The sequence below is a fragment of the Branchiostoma belcheri genome, unplaced genomic scaffold (genome assembly GCF_001625305.1).
Source record: "Branchiostoma belcheri isolate BF01 breed outbred unplaced genomic scaffold, Haploidv18h27 scaffold26, whole genome shotgun sequence".
Lineage (NCBI taxonomy): Eukaryota > Metazoa > Chordata > Leptocardii > Amphioxiformes > Branchiostomatidae > Branchiostoma > Branchiostoma belcheri.
The window spans coordinates 1368222-1390983 of record NW_017803865.1 but is presented as its reverse complement, the minus strand read 5'-3'; the positions used below and the strand labels follow the sequence as shown (position 1 = coordinate 1390983).

General features: G+C 39.2%; 1 protein-coding gene across 5 annotated transcripts in view; it reads right to left on the bottom strand.

Moving 5' to 3' along the window:
- Positions 1-194: 194 nt before the first annotated feature.
- Positions 195-22762, bottom strand: part of LOC109471900 (amyloid beta A4 precursor protein-binding family A member 2-like) — a 59033-nt gene continuing 36465 nt past the window's right edge. For 2 of the 5 annotated variants that reach the window (XM_019771346.1, XM_019771345.1), the window contains exons 5-13: positions 20909-21048; positions 20301-20384; positions 15180-15266; positions 12696-12878; positions 3740-3919; positions 3149-3361; positions 2649-2768; positions 2082-2222; positions 195-1763 (exon numbers count right to left, since the gene is read on the bottom strand). In XM_019771346.1, the coding sequence (XP_019626905.1) occupies positions 1692-1763; positions 2082-2222; positions 2649-2768; positions 3149-3361; positions 3740-3919; positions 12696-12878; positions 15180-15266; positions 20301-20384; positions 20909-21048 (1220 nt within the window). In that variant the 3' untranslated portion in view covers positions 195-1691. Of the gene's footprint in view, positions 1764-2081; positions 2223-2648; positions 2769-3148; positions 3362-3739; positions 3920-12695; positions 12879-15179; positions 15267-17672; positions 17718-20300; positions 20385-20908; positions 21049-22762 lie in introns of all 5 variants that reach the window. The other 3 variants (XM_019771349.1, XM_019771348.1, XM_019771347.1) reach the window with 2 other exon arrangements.

Below are 22762 nucleotides of genomic sequence, written 5' to 3'. Positions count from 1 at the left end.
CGGTCGGGCTTACAACGGTCCCAAACGTTTTTCGGCCCGAATCATGTTCGATCTTATGTTATTCGTACTCGTAGTACGTGTTCCATTTTGGGGTCAAAATTATTTGTATGGAGTATCAAAGTTACGTGGCCATCAGGCATATCTTAGCATGCGGGGTTAACATTATTTGTGACACAAATGAAAATAGCACTCAATGCAATGTAATATTTCTTTATTCTAGCCTGGTTATACAGACTGAACGATAATTCCAGATAAATTAGACAGCAATGACACAGAGAGAAGCTGCAACCTATGGACCCAAATGATGTACAATGTAACGTTACTATGGAAGACTATCACGACAAATGTCTACTGTTTTACACATCTTACATACACTAAGGCCAAATGGCAGTAAGCGGCCACAAGAGTACCTCAGGTATATTCTAACTTGCAACCACACTTGGAGAACATATTCTCGCTATAAAAAAAACTAGTATGGTGGTCATATCATAGTACTGCTGGCTTTTCAACTGTTTCTACAACTTTTCCTATGATACATGTAGATCATTTTATTTGTATGCACAAACCACTCACAAAATGGTACGTTGCACGAGTCTGCAACTGTCCTGCTTGGTGAAGTCATTTTTTTATTGATACGAAGCCATCTAAAGCAGGCAAGTTGTTGAATACCTAAAAGTGAGTTGTGGATAAATTTTGCATCTACAATCAACTCTTTCTTCGTTGAGTAACAATTATCACAACCTACTAGCTCAATTGCACTGGGGTTACATTTTTAAGGTGGCTGTGTCAGTGGTATGGCTGTTGCTTTTTTGTTAGCTAGAACCTAGATATACAAATACAAATAACACATTAATGGTACCTACATGGATCTTTCCATGATGAGCTGTTGGCTGACATTTGCAACAATTATGATAACAAGTTACCTTTGATTGATATGATAAAACAACAGTTCATATTACAGAGCAAATTCACAGATTATATTGGCCAACGTGGGGTTTGCTACAACTTTATACAACATGGCGGCCTGACTTCATTTCTTCTGCTGTAACATTACAAGGTGACGGTCTCTATGCACAAGATCGCACAGCTACATACCTACAATACAACATCCTCATATACAACATTATAGTTAAAAACATCGTTCCTTAACTCTCCATTTCCATTTTTGCCCTTAAATAAACTTGGTCTCAAACTTGAGCAGATAGTTTTGTGAACATCGCTCCACTTAAGAATTCAGAACATAAAATACTTTGATAAAAACAAAATAAGGTAGTTAGTTTAACATAAAATGGCAAACCAGTCTCTTAAGTGTAATCTTAACACTTTCTAGTCTCTACAAAGCATACCATCTTCCCCCAAAGCCGCTCCATTTGCTATCCTCTCCATCAAGGTTTTAAACATTTTATATTCCTGTCTGGAGTATTTGGCTTGTAGTTCAAATACATCATGACAGATGGCGCTGCTACACAATGCACAGCAAGTCTTTTTAAAGGGTCAGACTTGCAACTGGCATTGGAGATCTTGGTACAAACAGCAACCAGTGTATCTGTGGTGGACCATACTACAAACACCCATGGGGAACAGCAACACAAATTGCTTCTCATGTCTGCAGTTCTTGTACTCCACAGTAGGGGAAGCTTCACAGCTGCAAGACTAACAGATACTACAAATCACTGGACTACAGCACAATGCTAGATATAGATGGGCTGCTCCTGTCCTGTCAATAATCTGTACATGGACTGTGGCATTGTCTTCATATGGATCTGAGGGGAAAGAAACAAACACATCATTAGCTTGATGTCAAATTGACGCCATGGTTAACTCTCTATCTTAATTCCTAACTGGTATCACGCACCACATATTACTACACATTATATACATGTACAGATCACATTACAAGGACAGATACTGTACAACCTTCCCAACAAAAATAAAAAAAATACAATTGATTTTGACTGAGCATCTCAAAGGTGGTGAATACATTACAGATTCAGAAGTAAAACATTAGCATTCTGAAGGAGTCTTTTTGCTCTATGGTTACCAGGGTAGGCAGCAGCCAGCAGGTAGAAGGTTAAACTCACCTCCCCTACTGAGTTGGCAAGCATGGACACTATCTTCTCATGTGCTGTGGCCACCACACTCTGACCATTGATCTCAATGATGCGATGCCCTACTCGGACTCCTCCCCTCTCAGCGATGCCCCCTCTCATTAAACTACAGATCTGCAGGGAACAGAAAACACATTTTGTATCTTCAGTACTACGGTACACACTGAAGTTTTGAAAATATAAAATGATGAAAACCCTCCCTCCAAAATGCAGCGAGACAATTTTTACAAAGCGCCTACGGGTATGGCAGGTGTATTTTCTTTACACTTCTACGTCAAAGTGGTCAAATTGCAAACCTGCTGAGATTCTTATATATACATGTACAGGCAGTTTGCCCAGACACTCTTTCTCTCCAAGAGTTCCTGTCTTACATGGTGTTTTTTTAAAGGCCAGATTGACAGAGAACAAGTTATGGAGTTGAGTTTTTTGTCAATTTGGCAATTTTTTTATATCTACATTGTATCGTATTTCTATTTTGGGGCATATTCTCTCATACAATTTAGAATGGGTTTTACAGCACAAATAAGAAACAGCACTTACAATGCCATTTTGAACACTGAAGCCAAGCTGGTACTTGATGTCTGGTCTCTTGACCAGGACTGTTGTGACTGGTGGACACTGCACGATGTTCAGCCGGACCTTTCCGTGGTTTTTAAGACCCTGTGAAGCACAAACTAGATTCTAGACTTTCTAAAACAGATACAACATGCATTTTTTACCTGTACATTATAACTGAATAGGATCATCTTCATTCATGACAATAATTGTTATGTTACAGCACTCTAAGCTACAAAGAACAGAATGGCTTATTGAAGACTACTGTTAACTGACAAATTGCTGTGAACTATTTCCCTTTCTATTAAAGCCAGCAAATACAGCCATTTGCTCTAGAGTATACAGTACAAATTATTAAAAATAGTGCTGTTAATACAGAATGCCCAGCATTTGGTTTGGTTTGGTTAACTATGATCTCCTTTAGTGATACATTTGTACATCACTATATAGATACAGAAGACTAAAAACAAGACTAGTGTATTTACCTTGATGATTCCCTGACAGGTGTGCAGCGGCAGCCCCACCAGACTGGTGTCGTTGATGGTCATCAGCTGGTCCCCGATGTTGAGCTTGCCTGACCTCTCGGCCGGACCTCCGTGCATCATGTTGGCAATGATGACAGTAGGGAGGATGGAGCCCCAGCCGGACTCCACTATCACAAGTCCCATGATTTCACCTTTGGGTTTGTCTATAACAACCTGGATGGGGAGAAAAAGATTGATTGAACAATCAATGTTGATGTACATGTTGTACATGTACAGTTTTACTTTGAATACAGTGTGATGTATTGGCTTTGGCTGAGTGTGTGTGTACGCACACCCGTGTGTGCATGCATGCATGCATGCCTGCATGTGTGCTGCTTTGTTTAGTTTGTGTGTGTGTGTTTATTTGTGTGTGTGCATGTTCAGCAATTCCCAATGCATCCTCAGTGCTAATATTTTTGCCTAGAAGGCTTTTAAAGTAAATTTCTTGTACACAAATCTGGTATGATTTGTATGAGATGCCAATCATTATCAATTAACAGAACAGGCTCTTGATAAATATGACTTGTAAGACAAAAAAAAAGAATCCTGTACCTCTTTTGCGTTTTCAGAGTTACTGAAGACCTCCAGGTCCTCGTGGAAGATCTCCTGTGAGTTGAGGATCTCCTGGTAGTCCATCTGACTCAGGTGGTCCTCCGTGATGCCATTGGCTCGCAGGAACTCCTGGTACGCCACCTGGAAGCATTGCCCGATGGACTGGGCAATCAGCTGGGCCTGAGGAAAAATGGATTGTCTGAATGAAAGTGATCTCAAACTAGTCCATCTCACTGAAGAGCTACTCTTCGATTGGTTGTGACAGATGCTATGTACAGCATAACGTACAGGCATATTGTACCAGGGAGATTCCCTAGCTCTTGTTGAGAATAAACAGGCTTAACATCAAACCCGTTAAGCTCACTGAAGAGCTACTCTTCCATTGGTCATGACAGAGAATAGCAATGCTATGTACAGCATATACAGGCATCATTGTATGGAGGAGTTTTCCCTAGCTCCTCTCGACTAGTACAATAAACAGTAGACCACAGCTTAACATCCCGCCATAAGGACTGCAACTAAGGACTGTGACCCTTTCCAGCATGCAAGTCAGGTGAGCAACAACAGATAGGATTCGAACTCTAAACCTCTTGGTCCAGTGGCAGGGTCACTAAGCTACTGGACTACACACACTACTACGCCTGAATAAGGCACATGTACATGTAAGGGAGAAGATGGACCTTGGCGTGACATGATTTCACAGATAATGTCATATGGCAACATTAGTTGACACATTAGGAGGGGAACGGATGGCTTTATAATCAGTGACAATGGTTTCTAACCTTCACGGTCCGATCCAGCCATATTTCAGCCGGTGCGGTTATGGTGTGAAAATTCTGCAGATTGGACATGAAGGTGTCTGTGCCGCACATTTACTTTTATCGCTAGGTAAGGTTATCTAAGGTACATTACATACAGAAGGACATTCTCCAAACCACTGAAACAGTTGACTGCACATACAGGACAAATTCAAGATAAAACATTTGCATACAAATGCAGAATGTTTACCTTTACATGGTCTATAGAAGACATGTAAAGACAAACCTGTATAAGTGACCATTCCTACACACCTGCCCAATGTCATCATTTTTGCTGTACTGTCCACCTGTCCATATAGACCTCTGTGTGGTCTTCTTGAGCAGTTTTGACTGTAACCTTGCAGCAAACATCAATACCAAGACAAGATCCAAAGATGGGTCTCGACTAGATGTGGAAATTACCATAAACCACATGCTATATGCCTTGACATGAACAGATAACAACATGATTGACCTGAATTTAAAATAGTGCAAGTTAATACAGTAATTGGAAGCCGTCATCCCTTATCACTGACATTATCCAGAAAATTTGTACTAGATTACTACTAGTAGATTTAAATTTGATGAACATGGTGGAAGAGGCTGCAGGAAGACAACAGAACAACAGCCAACCAAAAACATCTGACAGGTAACTCTGACTGGTTAGGCCAAATGTCTTCTAAAGGTACCTTGTTGAATGAATATACATGTAGGAACTTGAATATATGCTGCTGTTTAATGTTTGGAAATGTTAACAAATCAACACATAGGTAGCATACTTCACCCCCTCAGATTGTTGGTACCTTCTGGTAGAAACACAAACACAATTAAACAAACAGCCACAACTTGATCACCAAAAAATGATACTTCATAGACTTGCCCAATCCTAGGCCTTGACCTCCCCTGGAACAATGATTACAACATTTAATTTTGTTTTATAATACTCTAATGCTTACTTTACTGTGTGATGTAAAGAAATATGTCTCTCCACTCAATTATATCAATATGTTTTATGTACCAGAAAAGCTGTCATTACCTTAACTAAATCACACCCTAAGCCCTAATCATATCTGGAGCCTGGCCAACCTATTCTGCTCTCTATCAAAAATATGTAGTGCAGACTCCATTACATTCTCTGGCACCAATGAAAGACTTTTGTTCTTCAGCTGCAAACGGGATTGAACGTAACAATCAATAACGCAATAAAAGTAATCACTGGGCTGTACTGGTTTAAAAAATCAAGACTTTTGAAAGCTGGCCAAGACTGTCAAAGGTTACCAAATAGATGGATGTGATTTAATGCAAGTTGTGACATTTACAGCACTGTAGTTGAATCTAAAAGTATTAAAAGAATTATAAAACTTCAAAGCTCAATTCAAAGTTGGTTCCATTATTATCATCTCTAACTTCATGAACATGAAAAACAATGAGAAAGAAAAATGAAATTCTAATTGCTGCCTTAGACAAAAAAAATGAATATGGACATCAAAAGAATATCAATTCAATGTAATATTACATGTAGCTGAAACTGCTCTAGTGTATAGAACCAGAAAATATGATTACTTGTTTTCCAGTTTTTAATCTCATTTCCTCTTCCCATTTTCTCCTGTTTTTAAGAAGCCTTTTTGATCCACATCCTACCATAATGCCAAAATACTAGTACCATACAAAAGTCAGTGTATATGCATTATGATTTAACCATTCAATATCTTAATATCAACTATTCTTGCTACATGCATTAAATTTTCTTTCAAAACAGCAGAAAAGGTCCTACCACATTCTCGTACTATCCGATTCCTCCCATGTACAAAATCCAATAGTGCATTCTGTATAAATGTACACAATGTAATGCCACATACTGGAAAACATAGGAAATTAGTCTGTCTCTATCAGTTGCTGAATGGACAACATGACGTGATTATGAGATAAACATGAATAATAGTCGCACGTCCTAAACTGAAGCATTAATGAGATTCCCTCCAGACGACTACCTTGACCTACCGTGTGGCCTGCCTGTATAGGACGGGGGGAGAACTGGGGAGTCAGTCAGCTATGTCTGATATATGCCTCGGCAGCAGATGCTGATATCCTCTCCCAATGATGATGGTCTAACCCATGTCTACAGGATCGGCTTGACAGGGATGTCGGCCCTCGTACCTTCATCCGTCAGACACCAGTTTTAATCACCAGCTGCCGTTCTAGCAGGCCAAGGTGCACGGAACGTTCTCCCCTAACTCACCACACATGAGCCATCCCTCCCGACACCCAATATCACCTTGTACAAGCCTGCCATGATGAAACATTTACAACCCTTCATGGTAATCCTTCAAGAATTCCAATTCTCAAAGCCAGACCATGTTCAGATCATTTCTTCTTATCTTCAAGGTAACAAAGCAGGGCTGAAAATACCTTTTTTCTGCATAACCTGCACTTTTGCGGGTAAACTTGAAAATTATCTGCAGAAGACTAATTTTACCTGTACCACCCAATTCAAGAAGTATGGATCATACTACAACATGTTCATGAAGCATTGCCATTACGCTATTTCTTTTATACTTCAAAGGTGATAACAGTCAATGTATCATGATCAAACAAAAAGCCACATACACCTACATGTATATGTATATACATTTGTAAAAATCCAGGACATGAATAAGTTCAAGTTACATGCAGGTAGACATCAGAATACCTCCACAGCTCCAATTTTACCTGCACTACTGGGTAACCTGCATATGCATGGTGCATGTATTTCAAGCCCTGCAGAGGTAAGAAGTGTCAGGGCTACATGTACAGTATGTATGTTACTCAAGAAGGCATTTATAATTTAGTAATAATGGTCTAACTGATTATGAAAGTTTTATCAACATCAAGCTTGCACTAATGAAATTTGATGGCTGAAGGCATCATTATAATGTAAATTTGTTTCATGAAGAAACAAGAAAATGTTTGATTTAATAATACATGTATATTGACAACTGCATATTATGCAAATACATAGAGATACTCTAATCTGTACTATTATACTGCATATTCTTTACACTTAGGCATCAGAAAAAATAACAAAACATTTCTTTTACATGTACATGTATTAATTGTTATGTTTACCAATTTAAAGGAAAACATGTTGTTTTTGCTCTGTTTCTTTTTTTCCAAACAAATAAGGTCAATGACCTGAACAAGATGTCTGTCACCATGATAACTAGTATTGGGTTACATCACGTTGCAATTTTATAGCAGGAGGGATTAAGACTCCTGTCTGACCATATATTTGGATGTGTTTGAGTGCGAATATGCGAAGGTAAACATTATGCATTTGCTTTGCAAACCTTTCTAATTTAAATTTAACATTTTTGTAGATTCAAGCTCTGAAAAGAGGCAGTAAGGTATTTAACAGAATTTTGCGGACATTCTGCTTTATTCTATGTTTATGTGCACCCATTCCCAAAAACAAATTTTGAGCCTGCAGATTATAATGGCACCAGGGTTATGCAGGGCTAGTTTTCTGCATGAGGTCCTTCACTGATGTGCAGTTATGTATGTTTTATTGGACAATTACAGATAGGATCAACCTGAAGTAACCGTTTGTCTACCAACAGGGAGAAGGTTTATACACTATCGCCTTGTGCACCAAGGCCATTATTACCTGCCACAAACTTCCAACTCAACAAACTGTGCCCAATGTCTCCATTGATGAAAACATGATTGGTTAAAATTTGCAGTACAGAGATACAACATGGGAGGAGACCTAAAGCTTGCAACTGCAGAGCAACCAAATATTTTGCAAATTGCTCCAGGAATTGCTTTTTTATTACCTTCGCCAAGAAGGTTATGTTTTCAGAGGCGTTCGTGTGTGTGTGTGTGTGTGTGTGTGTGTGTGTGTGTGTGTGTGTGTCTGTCTGTCTAGTAAACACGATAACTGAGAAGCCTTTATGGATTGTCTTGATACTTGGTAGGTGGGTAGGTCTTGATGAGACCTCAAAATGATTAGATTTTGGACCCCCTAGCGGCTTGTTATGGTACTGCAGCTGAACTTCCGGTTTTGATATCTCATGATCTAGACATGCTATGGTGATGAAATTTAGATAGTAGGTAGCTCTTGTGCTGGGAGAGAAGTGACGTGAGTTTAGGCCCCCTAGCGGCTTGCTCTGGAACTGCAGGACTATCTGTTTGAATATATTCAAAAGAGAATAACTCAAGAACCGGTTGACGGATCGTCGTGATTTTTGGTATGCAGGTAGCTTACGTGATGCTTAATATAATTATGTGACAATTATGCAAATATGGATGTAATTTGCATAATTTATGGAGAAATTCTATAAATCAGCTGCATTCCATCATAGGACTATTGAATCTTGTCGCATTGGTAATTGAGAACGAGATAAACACAGGCAGATATTGATTATGTAAATGAAGACTTAATTTGCATAATTAATGAGAAAATGTTATAATTCTGTAATGATAACTGCCTGGAATTTCATACTTATGGTCTTTGAAAGTACAGTGAAGGTGAACATCATTAAACATAATGTATTCAGGACCTCATTTGCATAATTTATTAGGAAATGCTAGAATGCATTGTTTGTTAATATAAGACTGTCTTTTGGTTGAGATTATGATAAAATGATATAATTCATGAAAATTAGGTTCCTATTTCTTAAAACAGGGGGGAATAATCTAATCTATAATTTGTCAGTCATAAAGATTAACATCATTTGGCGAAGGTATGAGATCGGGGAACTCTAGTGTTTTGTGTGTTTTGTTGTCTTTTGACTTTTGTGATGTACATCATATTCCAATTATAAAATCAAGAGTCAAACAAATCCAATTTGAGTCACTCAGCAATCACCGTCCAGTGGAAAGGAGACCTTAACGAGCTCCTTCTGGCATTAATGAGCTGTTTTACATTCATCATGCTCCAAGGCATATCACACGCTTTGATAGGCAATCTTAGAAACTGAAAAATAGGGTATATAATTAATGATCAATTCACCTCAAACCATGGAGCTGGAACAATTACTAAGAAAGCAGGACCATGAAAAAAACTGAGATGCCTGTTCATGTGAAAGTAGACTAATTGCTGAAACAATAACAGGGTTAGGGATTTTTTTTTTAACTAGCAGAGATGCACATTACCTTATACCTATATACATGTACATGTATGCTTTGACTTAAAACTTGTAGGTCTCGGGTGGAAATTATCCTATTTTCCACTATTAGAATGATGGAAGAAAATATACACCAACATTTTCACAGTAAGACAGATGAAGTACCAAGAAGCCAAGTGACCATTATGGGTTTTATGGGCTTGGCTGAAAACATCTGAACAACGGAAGATAAACCATGACCAGTTTAGTACAGCCTTAAAAGAACCACCATCATCTAGCCACCTTAGCAGGCTGAGATTTTATGTACTCTTTTTCTAAAGGTACTCAATTACATGTACTTGTGTACCGTCTCCTTAATTATGTACTGCCTCCTTAGAAAAGTTTGCAAAATTATGGCAAACAAACATGGAAATGACCTGCCCCTTTCCATTCCATGCAAAGATGTACATAGCTAAAAATCAATGTGTACAAAGTGCATGTACATGTGTGGGAGTTTTGAGCACATAGAGGAAACTACTGGCAGGTGCACTGATAACTGAGCATGAAGGACAAACCTTCATCAGAAAACATCCATCACTGGTGAGTGATAAACCCACACGGAGGTCATCATATAGGACTGAGCAGTGTTGCTACTCTGTGCTGTAATAAGCGTGAAGACGCAGACAAAGATACGCTCAGGATTCCCAGCCAAGGACATCCATCACTTGCACGCCATGGTCAAGACTATTTAAGCCTTCTGTGTTCTTAACAAGCTATGCAGACACAGGAGGTAGAACACTGGAAATTCAGCACCAAGGCCAGAGCTATTACTAAATAAAGCTGAAATTACTCTCAAAGTGTACATGCACTGTAGGTTCTCATTGGTTGTCCATTCCCTAGCACCATCTTGCAGTTTACTTACTAACTGCAGCACAGTGCACCATGATTCAAGGATCAAAGGTCCACATAAGTGTTAACCAAATTTACTAAGATAAATATGTCACTTCAGCAGCGTGCAGTCACCCTAAAACATTTCTGCTCTTGTGTAAATTGGAACAGGATACAATACATTGGCATCTGTCAAATTTAACGTTATGTCATACTGTAAAGACACTAAGTCTTGCTTTTACAATAATTTTATTTTGCTGTAGGAGGGAAACAGAGATTTTTGCAGTTTGTAGTTGAAGCAACTCTCTACATATTCATTATTTTGACTGTCTTGCTGATTCAGTCTAGTACACATTGTCCCAGTAACTTCCATAAGGCAACAGACATGGCATAAACATATAGTAGCAGACAGGAAATGAGATAACCTGGGGATCTTTCTGTGTCATCAACATGCCTAGCATATGGAAATAAGGCCACACAAATTTAATTTGTTGGTTCTCTGATATTTTTAGGAAAAATCAACCGACAGGACAAAAAAAATTATTTAAACAAAGGTCTAGGCATCCTATTATAGCCCTAAATGCTGTGATAGGAGTCATGAATTTTGAACTTTCACTTAAACCACTACATTGGTAGATGGAAAAACTGTAAGAACAAGGAAGAAAATATAGTTAAAGAGTTTGACTCTTCTCAACTGTTGGGGGCAAAATATGAGCATATTTGAGTTGATTCAGAACCAGAATCTCTTTTTTTTTTGCAAATCAGAAAAAAATGAAGAGGTGAATCCAAGAGCCAACAATTTAAATTGGTCCTGGCCTAACTACAGGAACACAAGCAAACACTCACACATAGACACCGAAAACCAAACCTCTCTTCACAGATTGAGGTAACAAAGTTTCCCTTTAACTTGCACAAGAAGGCAGACAGTGTACCATGTACAAGCCACTGCGCATCTAAGGCTACATTTTCAATCCTACAACAAATTGGCTCCTGTCTCTCTCAATCAGTCTTCCACTGGCCTGCACACTGACAAACACGACTGCTTACAATTACATGTACGTAAGATGCTTCTTGATTGGCTTTTATCTACAGTTGATCTACTCAACCCCCTGCAAATGGCCCCTTTCTGGGGAAGGGTCCAGAAACTGAAAAGTTAATGGGGTTCCACTTCCCAGAAGTTCTGTCAACCATGGAAGATTGTGCAAATGAGAGGGCAGGGAGTCAGAGAGAACTGGTATTAATGCCAAACAAACCCAATTACTGGCATCTGCTGAAAAAGAAGAAATGGAAGGTCAAACTTGCAAAAATCGAACAAGGAAAAAGGTTTCCAGGCATTTTGAACATCATTAATCTGTAGTAAATCTATGATGCATGTTGGCTTTGCCAGTATCTAATTTGTACCAATTTTGTCTTTCTATATTGTATAACACATTGATTTTGTACATATAGTACAATGTAGCATCATAGTATAGCAGACACTCCACCATGCAGTACCCCCACCACCCTGACATGGGTACAAGGTACAAGGTAAGCATCACATGATAAGATGGCAATTACAGTGAGGAAACTTCCAGACATTTACACTTGATAAGAAATCAGAAATTTGATATTGGCAATTATATGTATGTGCACGTACATCAGTCTGTCATTTTACAGTGTGCTGCGCAACACTGTTAAACAGATTTGGAAGCATAGCAAATCCCCTGAAGTTCCAAACTGTCCAAGTTCATGGTATCTTTGGTGACAGATTGCCAGCCACACTTTCCCAGGAGATGGACACATGATCTTATGATCCTACTTTGAATCAGACCAAACACTGTTAAACAGATTTGGAAGCAAGGAAAACCCCCTGCAGCTCAAAGTGCCCCGGTCCACAGTTTGTTTTGGTGATAGATTACCCATTCCACTTTGCCAGGAGATGGACACAGTCCTAGGTGATCTCATGATCTCACTTTGAATCTGACAGTAGCTTTGTGTGGGATGGAGTGTTTACAGTTCAATGTTCAATGGACATACACACTGTCCAGGCAACTGGAATTAGGATCAAATCTTGATTAGCTACATTGCTTTTGCCTCACCCTCAGGAAATAAATGTTCATTAAATCGAGTAACCTCTTCATCAGTCCAACATCTCAAAAAAAGACAAATAAAACTTCTCAACAGCTGCTGACATTAGCAGTGCCTTACCTCCTCTGCCTCGAAGACATGACAGATGATCTTGTGCTGTTTCTTGTCCCTGTGACCTGCGGTGACCTCTGTGCCGGGTTCGTGCTGGGGTCGGGGCGGGCGTCGCCGCGCCATGATGACCAGGATAGTGCCGATGTCGGCGATGTAGGAAATGGTGCGGAGGGCGTGGTCCATCATTACCTCCTGCAGGAACAACAGCAATCAACTTGTTTGTTTGTTTGTTTGAGCCTTTGTTTATTCATGGTGGTTAGCTGGCTGCTTTTCATTGAGAAGATTACATCCTTTAGGTAAAATGAGTAATCAACTTCTCTGTATGTTTTTTTTTTAGCCTCTGTTTATGCAAGAAATAGTCAAATTGGCCAGCAGGCTGCTTGAGGTCAGTAGGGAAGAGGTTAGGGTCAGACAAAATATAACAACGTTAAGTTACATGATTGGGATCCTACCAAATCCATAAACATACTAGTACTAGTACATGTACATGTACAGAGTGTGACGTCAATGAATCAAAATGGTTTCTGAATCAAACAAGAAACTTTCAGCCTGAGAGAGAAAGAGAAATTGTAAACCCCAATGCATTATAGTTATACTGTCACCAAACTTTCCCTTCAACTGAAATATAGTTCCCATAATCTAAAGGATGCATTGCAGCTTATTGAACATTTGTCAATTTTTCTTCCTTTGCCCCATTTTTTGACAATTAAGAACTTGAACCATCAAAGAACTAAGTAATGACAAAATTGACCTAAGAGCATCCTGGTACACATATTTTTAATATGCTGTCTTTCCCAGTATCACCCCAGTAAGACCAAACTTTCCGCCAAATCAAAAGTTTTGACATACTGATTGATTGGAGGTTCAGCTAAAGTCACTACTAAGTACCCAGTATTTGTGAGAATGAAGGGGAAAATTTAAGACGGTCTTACAGGTATTTGCTGAGAGAATATAAGGCTTGAACATAAAGAAACATTGCAGCTGCAGCTTGGAGATAAGAAGAATGCATCCATCTTCTACATGCAAGTCTTCAAGTGCAAATATCAAACTTGCCCCTACTTGCAGGATGATGTTGTGTTTGTGCATGAGGATCTAAATAAAAGGGCTGCTCAAATAAATTGAAGAGATGATTGGGTAGATACAACATGGGATGATTTTCTTTTACTTATGGTCTTTAACATGTAAATATCCCTTTTTTTAACTATGAAATGAAAAAGGAAGACTGTATGAAAGAAGGTTAATGTGATCATGTCAAGGCCAATCTTTTGAGCTCCTCAGCTCAGGCATTATCTTCTTTGTATGTACAATTATCATGAATTCTTGCACAGCTTTTGTTGGTGAAACATTTTGCCTTTGGTCTATCTCAAAGTCAAGGTTCTCTTCTCATATCCTAAGCAATGCCATAGACCCCTCAGCAGGCTCTATGAGTCAGGCTTTTTGAGAGGCTTGTGATGGTGTATCAGTTCTCCATACTCCACCTCCTGCAAAAAACTGATCATGAGTACCAAGAACTGATACATCATTAGAAAAAAAATCACACGTCTGAAGCGACTGGCCAAATAGACAAATAACATTGCCAGTTGAGTCAGTCCTTTAGCCATGTTAGCAACTGCTTTTGAAGTCTGGTAGAGGCTAAGTAGAGCCTGCTAAGGAGGTTGAGCACATCTTTCTTTTTCATATCCTCTCTAATTACATCATGTAAAACTAGGAAGGAAAATCACTTTGTTTCAGAGTGAGGAGCCAGGAAAAAACATTGCAATTATGCCTGGGAGGCAGCGTTTAATGTAGAGACTCTCTCCTCATAGATTTATAGCAACTTTGCACACTTTCCCGTATAGTTCCTATGGGGCATGTTCATGTAACAATCAATTTTGTGCTTATAATGTCATGGATTTCCACCTTCACCTTGTGGATTGATTATTTCTCCTTGTCTCCTTAGATTTACCCTAAACCCACCAGTGAGACAGGATTTACCTTAAGCCTATTACACACCTAGTCAACCATGGCCTCCAAACCAACCCCAACCTACCCCAGACCATGGCTGTGAGGCAGTTGGAGGCAAGGTCGTCTATGACACATCCATGAAGGTTGTATATGTACATGTACAGACTGTAGAGCATCATACATGTACATATTGATCCTATCCTCTCAGTGAGAGGTCTGACTGAGAATTTCATTCCAGTTGCTTATTTTCTGTATAGTATTATGTAAGGTTTTACATGGATATGGCAATGGTTGGCAGTTGCTTTGCAACATTGACTTCTGGTGTTTCAAAATGAATTTAAGAACTGTGAGATCTCCATAATACCGATACTGTACATGACATTGCATACAATGGACATGTAAAATTATACAAAACCACCTCGGTTCCCTGGGTGGCCTTTTTGGCATGTTTGACTATGTATTTGTTATCTACTAGTAGTGACTTACCGACCTGATGAAACTATCCACTGAAAATTACACAAATTCCATGCATGTACCCCTGCCCCTCACCTGTGACGTCGCGTTGATGACCTGTATCTTCTCTGTGGACACAGACAGGTCAATCTCTGTACTGGGCTGTGTTTCATCTTCTGGCACCTACAAAAAGCCAAAACATTTACTTTCATCTGATACACTGTACAACATCAAGCCATGTAATATGGGGACACTTCTATGTTCTGATGCCCCTTCTGTATGTTCCTACATTCCCCTATGTTCCAATTCCCCTGCATTCTGACATACATGTACAGTACAGGCCACGAAATAAGCAACAATTTGCAAAATGTCCCGCAGAAGAGTGTGGGGTTAGGGTTGTTGGATTATAAGGGTTTCAGAACATAAGTGTATCAGAAAATATGGGTGTTGGAACATAGGGAACATGGGGGTGTCAGAACATTGGGGTGTAACCTCAAATACTGTATTTATGACTTATGATCTATAATTCAGCAATAAAGCAAGCTTGTACAGAAGAGATTGTGGAAAGTATGTTTTGAGTAACAGTAATGTATGTCCTTTTTTTAATTGTTACAGTCTTTGGCAAATGAGTTTAAAGTAGATACAGGTACGGTTTTGTGATGCAAACAACTTCAGCATCAATGTTGTAATCAAAACATTGAAAAAACAATTTTAGTATATTTTCACACAAACATAAGACACACATGTACATTGGAAGTCTAGCTAAATTGCAATCCAAGGGCAATTTTTTATTTTTTTAAATCAATATTTTGAATGCAATACTGACAAACTCATGACTCAGAAAGAGAGATTTAGAAACAGAATGATGTAAACTAAAAACTAAAATGACAAAGTCACAGGTGTCTTGTTCACTAAAACCAAAGGTAAAGAACCAATGGAGGGTACACTACATTGTATGAGGTAACATTGGCTACCTCATAAAGCCTGCTAAGGAGGCTAGCTACCAGAGAATGTATGACTCCTAAGTGTAACTACAACAGAAATAATAATGTGACTAAAACACCAGGTCCTGTAGTTTAGCTAGTGCTGGAAGAAGCAACAGAAACATTAGGAAAATAAAATCAATGGGGAAAAAGGTCAAACAGCATAGTTATATTCGAATGAAAGCTCATCTGTGTTGGTAGAATACATAGTTAAAGAGTTTGACTTGTTCCAACACAATCCGGAAAGTCAGCGATTGCATCACAAATCTGACGAAGGTTGACGGGATCAGCCGAAAATTTATGGTGAGTTCTCCTTATTGTGTTGGAACAAGTCAAACTCTTTAACTAAGCATAGTTATATGCTAGTTGTAATATGACCATACAAGGATGTGGTTAATGGTAAATGTGTTAAAAAGAAAACATGCAAGTTGAAAATAAAACAGCAAGCAGAACTACACATAATAATCCAACCTAATGTCAGCTGTAACTTAGAGATAAACTAATTAATATGATATTCCTATCTATCTATATACAGTAATGAGAAAGTTAATTCCTACTTCAGTCATTGCATAGGAATGACGCAAAGACTACTCAAGTGCATGTGTGTGAGATCAAGGAAAGATCAAATTGCTAACAGTAAAAGCGAGAAGCATGCAAAAATCATATCATTTCAAGAGACATGCATGGATTGCTTAAGATTTATGTTATGGTTTCAGGCTGCTAGTTTTCACGCATCTTTAAAAATCATTTCTGATTAGGGTGACATACAAAAAATTAAACATTAGAAAGGATGTTACATGTATCTCTGTTATGCATATATTTTGTAGGATTTTCTATATTTCCCATGGGTGTATGCTATTATAAGATCGATTTAAAAAATCTGATGAATTAAAAGGTCAGTATTGATAGTTATTAGAATTAGTGGCCTTTTACTATGTACACAGAATTCCAATTAATATTATAACGACTACAAGGTTTTCTGCATGCAATTCATCAACAGTAGAGAATCCCTACATCCATCTCTGTCTGGAGTTCACATATGGCAATTTTCAAACAGTGACACACTGGTGAGAAGGGCTTTAGTAAAATACGATTTTCCCTCAATCATTTGCAACCAGCTCTATAAAAATAAGCATAATCAAAGAATTGTGAAGACAAATCACTCTGAGCCACTACTTCGATAGACTACTCCCAAATGAAACAAATCTTAAGTAAATCGTAATGCACAACTTAACCTAAGTGGTAAGAACAACAGAAAGCATATGGCATTGCTTGTCTTTTCTACATCCTTACATAACTATATACAAGTGGAAAAAGCCTTTATATCAACCTAAACTACACTGTAAAAACCAATGACTCCATGTGAATATGACAAAATACATTTGTACATTGTACAATTATACTTCACTTTATTCTTTCATGACCTCCTAAGTTTGCATTCTGTCTACCTGTGGTAAACTCCGTTGGAAATCAGCCCAATTTGGCCCAAGGGACTTGGGTCTGATTTAGAAAATATAAAAGGGCTTTTAATAAAATAAAAAAGGGCTTTCAAAAAGAAGTTAACTGCCACATCACAACACATATACTGTATGGATCATCTACACACCACAACCTTGTGTGGAGGGCTCTTTCCTGGCGGATCATGGATCCTCTGGAGGCCGCAAGGGAGGAGGAGAGAACATGTCAGTAGCAGCTAGGTCAAAAATTACCTCCAGGGATCAGCTGTCAATCATACATGGTCATAATATGAGCTACATCCTGGGGTCAACTGTCAATCATACATGGTCAGCAAACCTTTGAAGGTCATGATACAAGGTAACCAGGGTCAACTGTCAATCATACCTCAACTGTCAATCATACATGGTCAGCAAATGTTTAAAAATCAATGTCATGATACAAAGTTAGCAAACCTTTGAAGGTCAAGGTCATGATACAAGGTACCTCCAGGAGTCAGCTGTCAATCAAACATGGTCAGGTCAGGGGTCAGTTCAACAACCCTTTGAAGCTAAGGTCAAGGTCATGATAAAAGGTACCTCCAGGGGTCAACTGTTAATCAAACATGGTCAGAAGGGCCAGTATGAGATCTTACTGAATGTATCATCTAACATGTCTAACACAATGGTTATCAAATGTGTCCATCACACAAAAATACTAGTCTGGCACAAATAGGAAGGAATAATTATTATACCAAATGCCTTTCCATATACATGTACATGTACAAATGTAGTCAGAATCATCATTCTGAAAGCAAATTTTAAAGCAAATTCAGCAATCTTCCTGCTTGCATCTAATAAGAATGGACACTTACAACATCTGAACACAAGAAATGTGTGATGGTAAATTCAGGAAAATATACATTTTGAATTTTTTGCCATGGAGCTGACTTAAAATTTATAGTTACATGATGGCATACCTCCAACTCATCAACTAGTATTGTGCTGCATCATGAGAACACCGTCCATGATGTATAATACAGTTTTCTCAAGGAGGAAAGCCTTCCATACTTTTTCATCATGTCTGCTGCAGGGTTCCTGCCAGCAGCAATCTCTGCTGCTGTATATCCAGACCCTGGCAACTCGCCACCGCCTGTGATGGGTAATCTTATTGAACACCACTGTGTATGTCCAATATCCTCGCCATGTAATCTTCAGAAACCACTGCATAGAACTAACAATGAGCTCTCTCCAGTTCCGAGTGAAAAAGAAAGGTTGTATCAAGGGAACGTGGTGAAGGGCAGGATCAGGTCAATAAAAGCATTTTCTCTTCACCATCTGTCTTCTTGAGGTTGATCAATGCTGGCTTGCAAACGCTGAGAAAAATGTGATAGTCTGAACCTCTTTTTTTTAAGTTCTCTCCTGCCTTCAAAGAGGCCACATACTTTGAAGAATGCAGGGCAGTTTTTTTACCAGCACTGATCATAGATTGTATTTCCACCACACCATCACCCCCCCCACCACCACCACCACCACCACTGTCTGTGCCTGGTTTTGTCATGGCCCAGTGCAGGTTATATTTTAGGCACAGGTAGACATCAGAAATACCTGCAGAGCTCAAATTTTGTAAGCAACAAACCTGCACAGCTAAAATTTTACCTGCATATGCAGGTGGTATTTCAAGTCCTGTTTCAGGTAAACCCTTTGGCATGCGAACAGTCGATCACATGTACAGAGTACACATGTGACAGTCTGACCATTAATACTTCAGCCAAGGCCTATCAAACACGTGCATGTAAAATTCCCACTTAGTCTAATGCATCCGGACACTTAAACCTGTCCCTCTCACACTAAATATTCCTGATCCCGGGATCAAGGGTGGCCTGCACCGTTTGTAATGGATTGAGTGTTTGGAGTCTCTCATCAGTGGTGCACTTTGTGCACAGTAGAAGGGCTTTGAACATCACAGACACCACACTCAAATGACTACTGCACATGTTCAAACAACTTACTACTTTCTGAACTCAAATGGCATCTACATACTCGATACTCTGTGTATCAAACCAGACTGCGTCCTTCGGTTTTAATCACATGTTCAAACAATTCATCCTTTCTGAAGTGAAACAGCATCTACTCGATATTCTGTGCATCGAGCTACATTGTAGGCTGCGTCCTTCAGTTTTAATAGGACTGAAATGCAAGCTGCGCATCCTGAATGTATAGACCACCATGTGCTTAATTCATGATTTAAAAGGCATGTCTATCACACCAGTCGTCAAACAGATGAGCTTCCATTTTGATGAATTTGATGAAAATCCTAGCATCTCTTATGTGCATTGTTTTCTACTTGAAATGTTTGGATCACCGATTCTAGTGTCTATACTACTTTCTGAATTATTATCCAAAATTGCTTTACATTTGTATCTTTTAGTTTAATTGAAGGAGAGTAACACCCCCTTTCTACTAAAGGCTGCTATCACGTACCACTGAGTGACCAAACATTTCACAGGATGCTAAACGAGTTTGAAAATCATGGATAAAGGACAAATCTTTCTACATTTGTATGCCTTGTTATCTCTTAAATACTTTTATATCGTATTGCATCAATTACAAAACCAAGGATCACACAAATCCAATTCTGGTCACCCAACAATTCTGGTTGCTCAGTGATTGCCATGAAGTGAAAAAGGGGGCCTAGTGAAACCAATGCATGTCTCTAGATCTAGTCCAGGAGAGAGAGAAGTGAGCAGTGTTCCACACAGAGTGCTTTAAACCCTACACAAGTTTACAGTTAGTCAAACCTCCACGTCCAGGCTGCGATACATCCCGTGGGACCATGTGTTCTTGAAACGCGGTGTTGGACTCTTCCTCTGTTCCCTGTGGCCCTGCAAACGATTCGTTTTACAAAAAAATGTTTGACATTTGGTTTTAAACCATAAGAAGGATTTTGGATTATGTTTCCACCACAGGAGCCAAGTTCGGGAGGATACAGAGGACAGATTGGTTGGAAAGTCCAGTAAAAGCGGCCACGACACACCAAGAGAACACATCACCATCCATGTAAGTCCACCAACACTACCACCACTTCTTCTCTCACATATGCAGGGCTCCACTTTTCCCTTCCTGTAGTTTGGAACCAGTATTAGTCTAAAACAGAAGAATGTCATCACCACCTTAATTGCAATGTTCTGTTCAAGAAAGTTTGCAGAAGATGAGACTTTGGTCAAAGAAATTACTTTGCCAGGAATTGGTAACAGCGAGAGAGAAAGAGCAGGTAGGCTGAAAGAGAAACATTGGTTTAGTAAGAACAGTCAACATTCATTAACAAGTTATAACACCTTGCTCAAACAGGATGATTGTATACATGTAAGTCCATCACCATGGACACGAGGAGTCCGAAGATTGTTACCTTGATTCTGCTGACAGCCTCTTGAGCTTGTAGCATGCGCACGTTCTTGGAGGGGTTACGGTCAGACCAGATCTGTGTGGAGCCCAGGTACCGGGCAGCAAAGGTGATCCCATCAATCAGGTCCTCTACCTCCTGAGGCCCTGGAAAAATTGGGAGGAAAATTGGTGATGATAACTATTTGTTCATTTATTCATTGAGATTTACCACATTTGTAGAAGGATTGACATAGCAGGTCACTATAACCTTATCAAGATGTCAACCCTGAGACCAGACTGTAAGGTTTGTTTGAACCATTCATACTGCCCAGAGTAATAATTTTAGAATACTGTAAATTAATCTACTTTTGCAGTTTTTATTTTACCATAGATTGGGAAAGGATCTTTTCATAGTGTTTAAAGTTTGGGGCTGAATCCATTCTGTAGTGCAGTAAGTCATACAAATTAGACATATTTGTAACATCATGAAGTCACACTGGACACTTCTCCTACTCTAGATTTTGGGCACGAAAACTGCAAAAATGAAACTGCTGCAAACGTTTATTGCCTACATTGTATGGTACTGAATGCAATTACAATTCAAACGGAGCTTAGATGACTTTTCCTAGCACCATCTCAAGTCAAGAGATACTGCTTCGGACATTGAAGATTTGAAAACAGCCATGGCCCACTGACAGAAGTGAAGTTCAGTGGTGCAGAGACCGAATGATGATGATGATGACAGACTACCTAGACAGTCAGTTCACGAAAATCACTGCTGCAGAGAGCATGTCATTCTTAACTTTAAGTACAAGTATCGCAGACAACAAAGCCTGCAGCTCAAGTTCAACGCCAAGACCGATGTGGCACTTCCAGAATTTCCTGACAGCACCGGTGACCCCTGCCGTAACACTCGGTACTCCTAATGGCCCCCCAGGACGTGGAACTTCAAAGCTAGCTAGCTGACACACCTCTGTGCAATTTGGGCATCCTTCCCTTGTACTACCTCATAGAACTTTCTACTCCAGACTTCAGACAACAACTGATCTTTGAAAGATAAAACTATCACAAGGCAGAAAATAAACCACTGTCTGAGTTCTCTTTGCCTGTTTCACATGGGATCTCAAACTTTACATCAATTCCGACAAGACATCCCTCACTAAAGCTGCAAAACTGTGTACTCATTTTACACCTGAGTCAAGTGAGGAAGTAAGTGTAAACTTTAAGTGCCTTTCTAAGGGCACTGCATTAGGGACTTGTTGGGGATTTGTACCCAGTACCTTTAGAGCCAACAACCATAACCACAAGACCACCTTGCCACCTGGCTGAAGAGGCAAGGGATCTAGAGGCTGCTATCCTAAATGTCTCAGACACATTACATGTACAAATGTAGATTCAACACTAATGTTAAAAGGGGAGAAACAGTACTGGTACTTTGGGATGGTTACCACTTACCAGTAACTATGTTCCTTCATCATGAACATAAACATCCATGTCGCAGATCACAATGATTGATAAGAATTTAGGCTGTTGATATATATATATTGTACTCTCTAAAATATAAAAGATTCAAGAATCTGAAAATACATGTACCAAGCCGCAATTATGCAAACACTGCAAGCTCACATAACCACATAGCACTACATGCACACAGAAATACTGATACCCTGACAATTTCAAGCATAAGGGAAGGACTACATGTCTGAAGGTCATGATGGCTTGATGTGTGGTGCAAAGTGCACATAAAGCTGTCTCAATGTCCAGAATCCCTCGCCAATGTCGTAAATGCCTCGTAAAATACGTCAAAGGAAATATCCCTGGGTATCGTAAAGACACAACTTATCATGGCATCTAAACATCTTCTGGGGAAAACATGAGA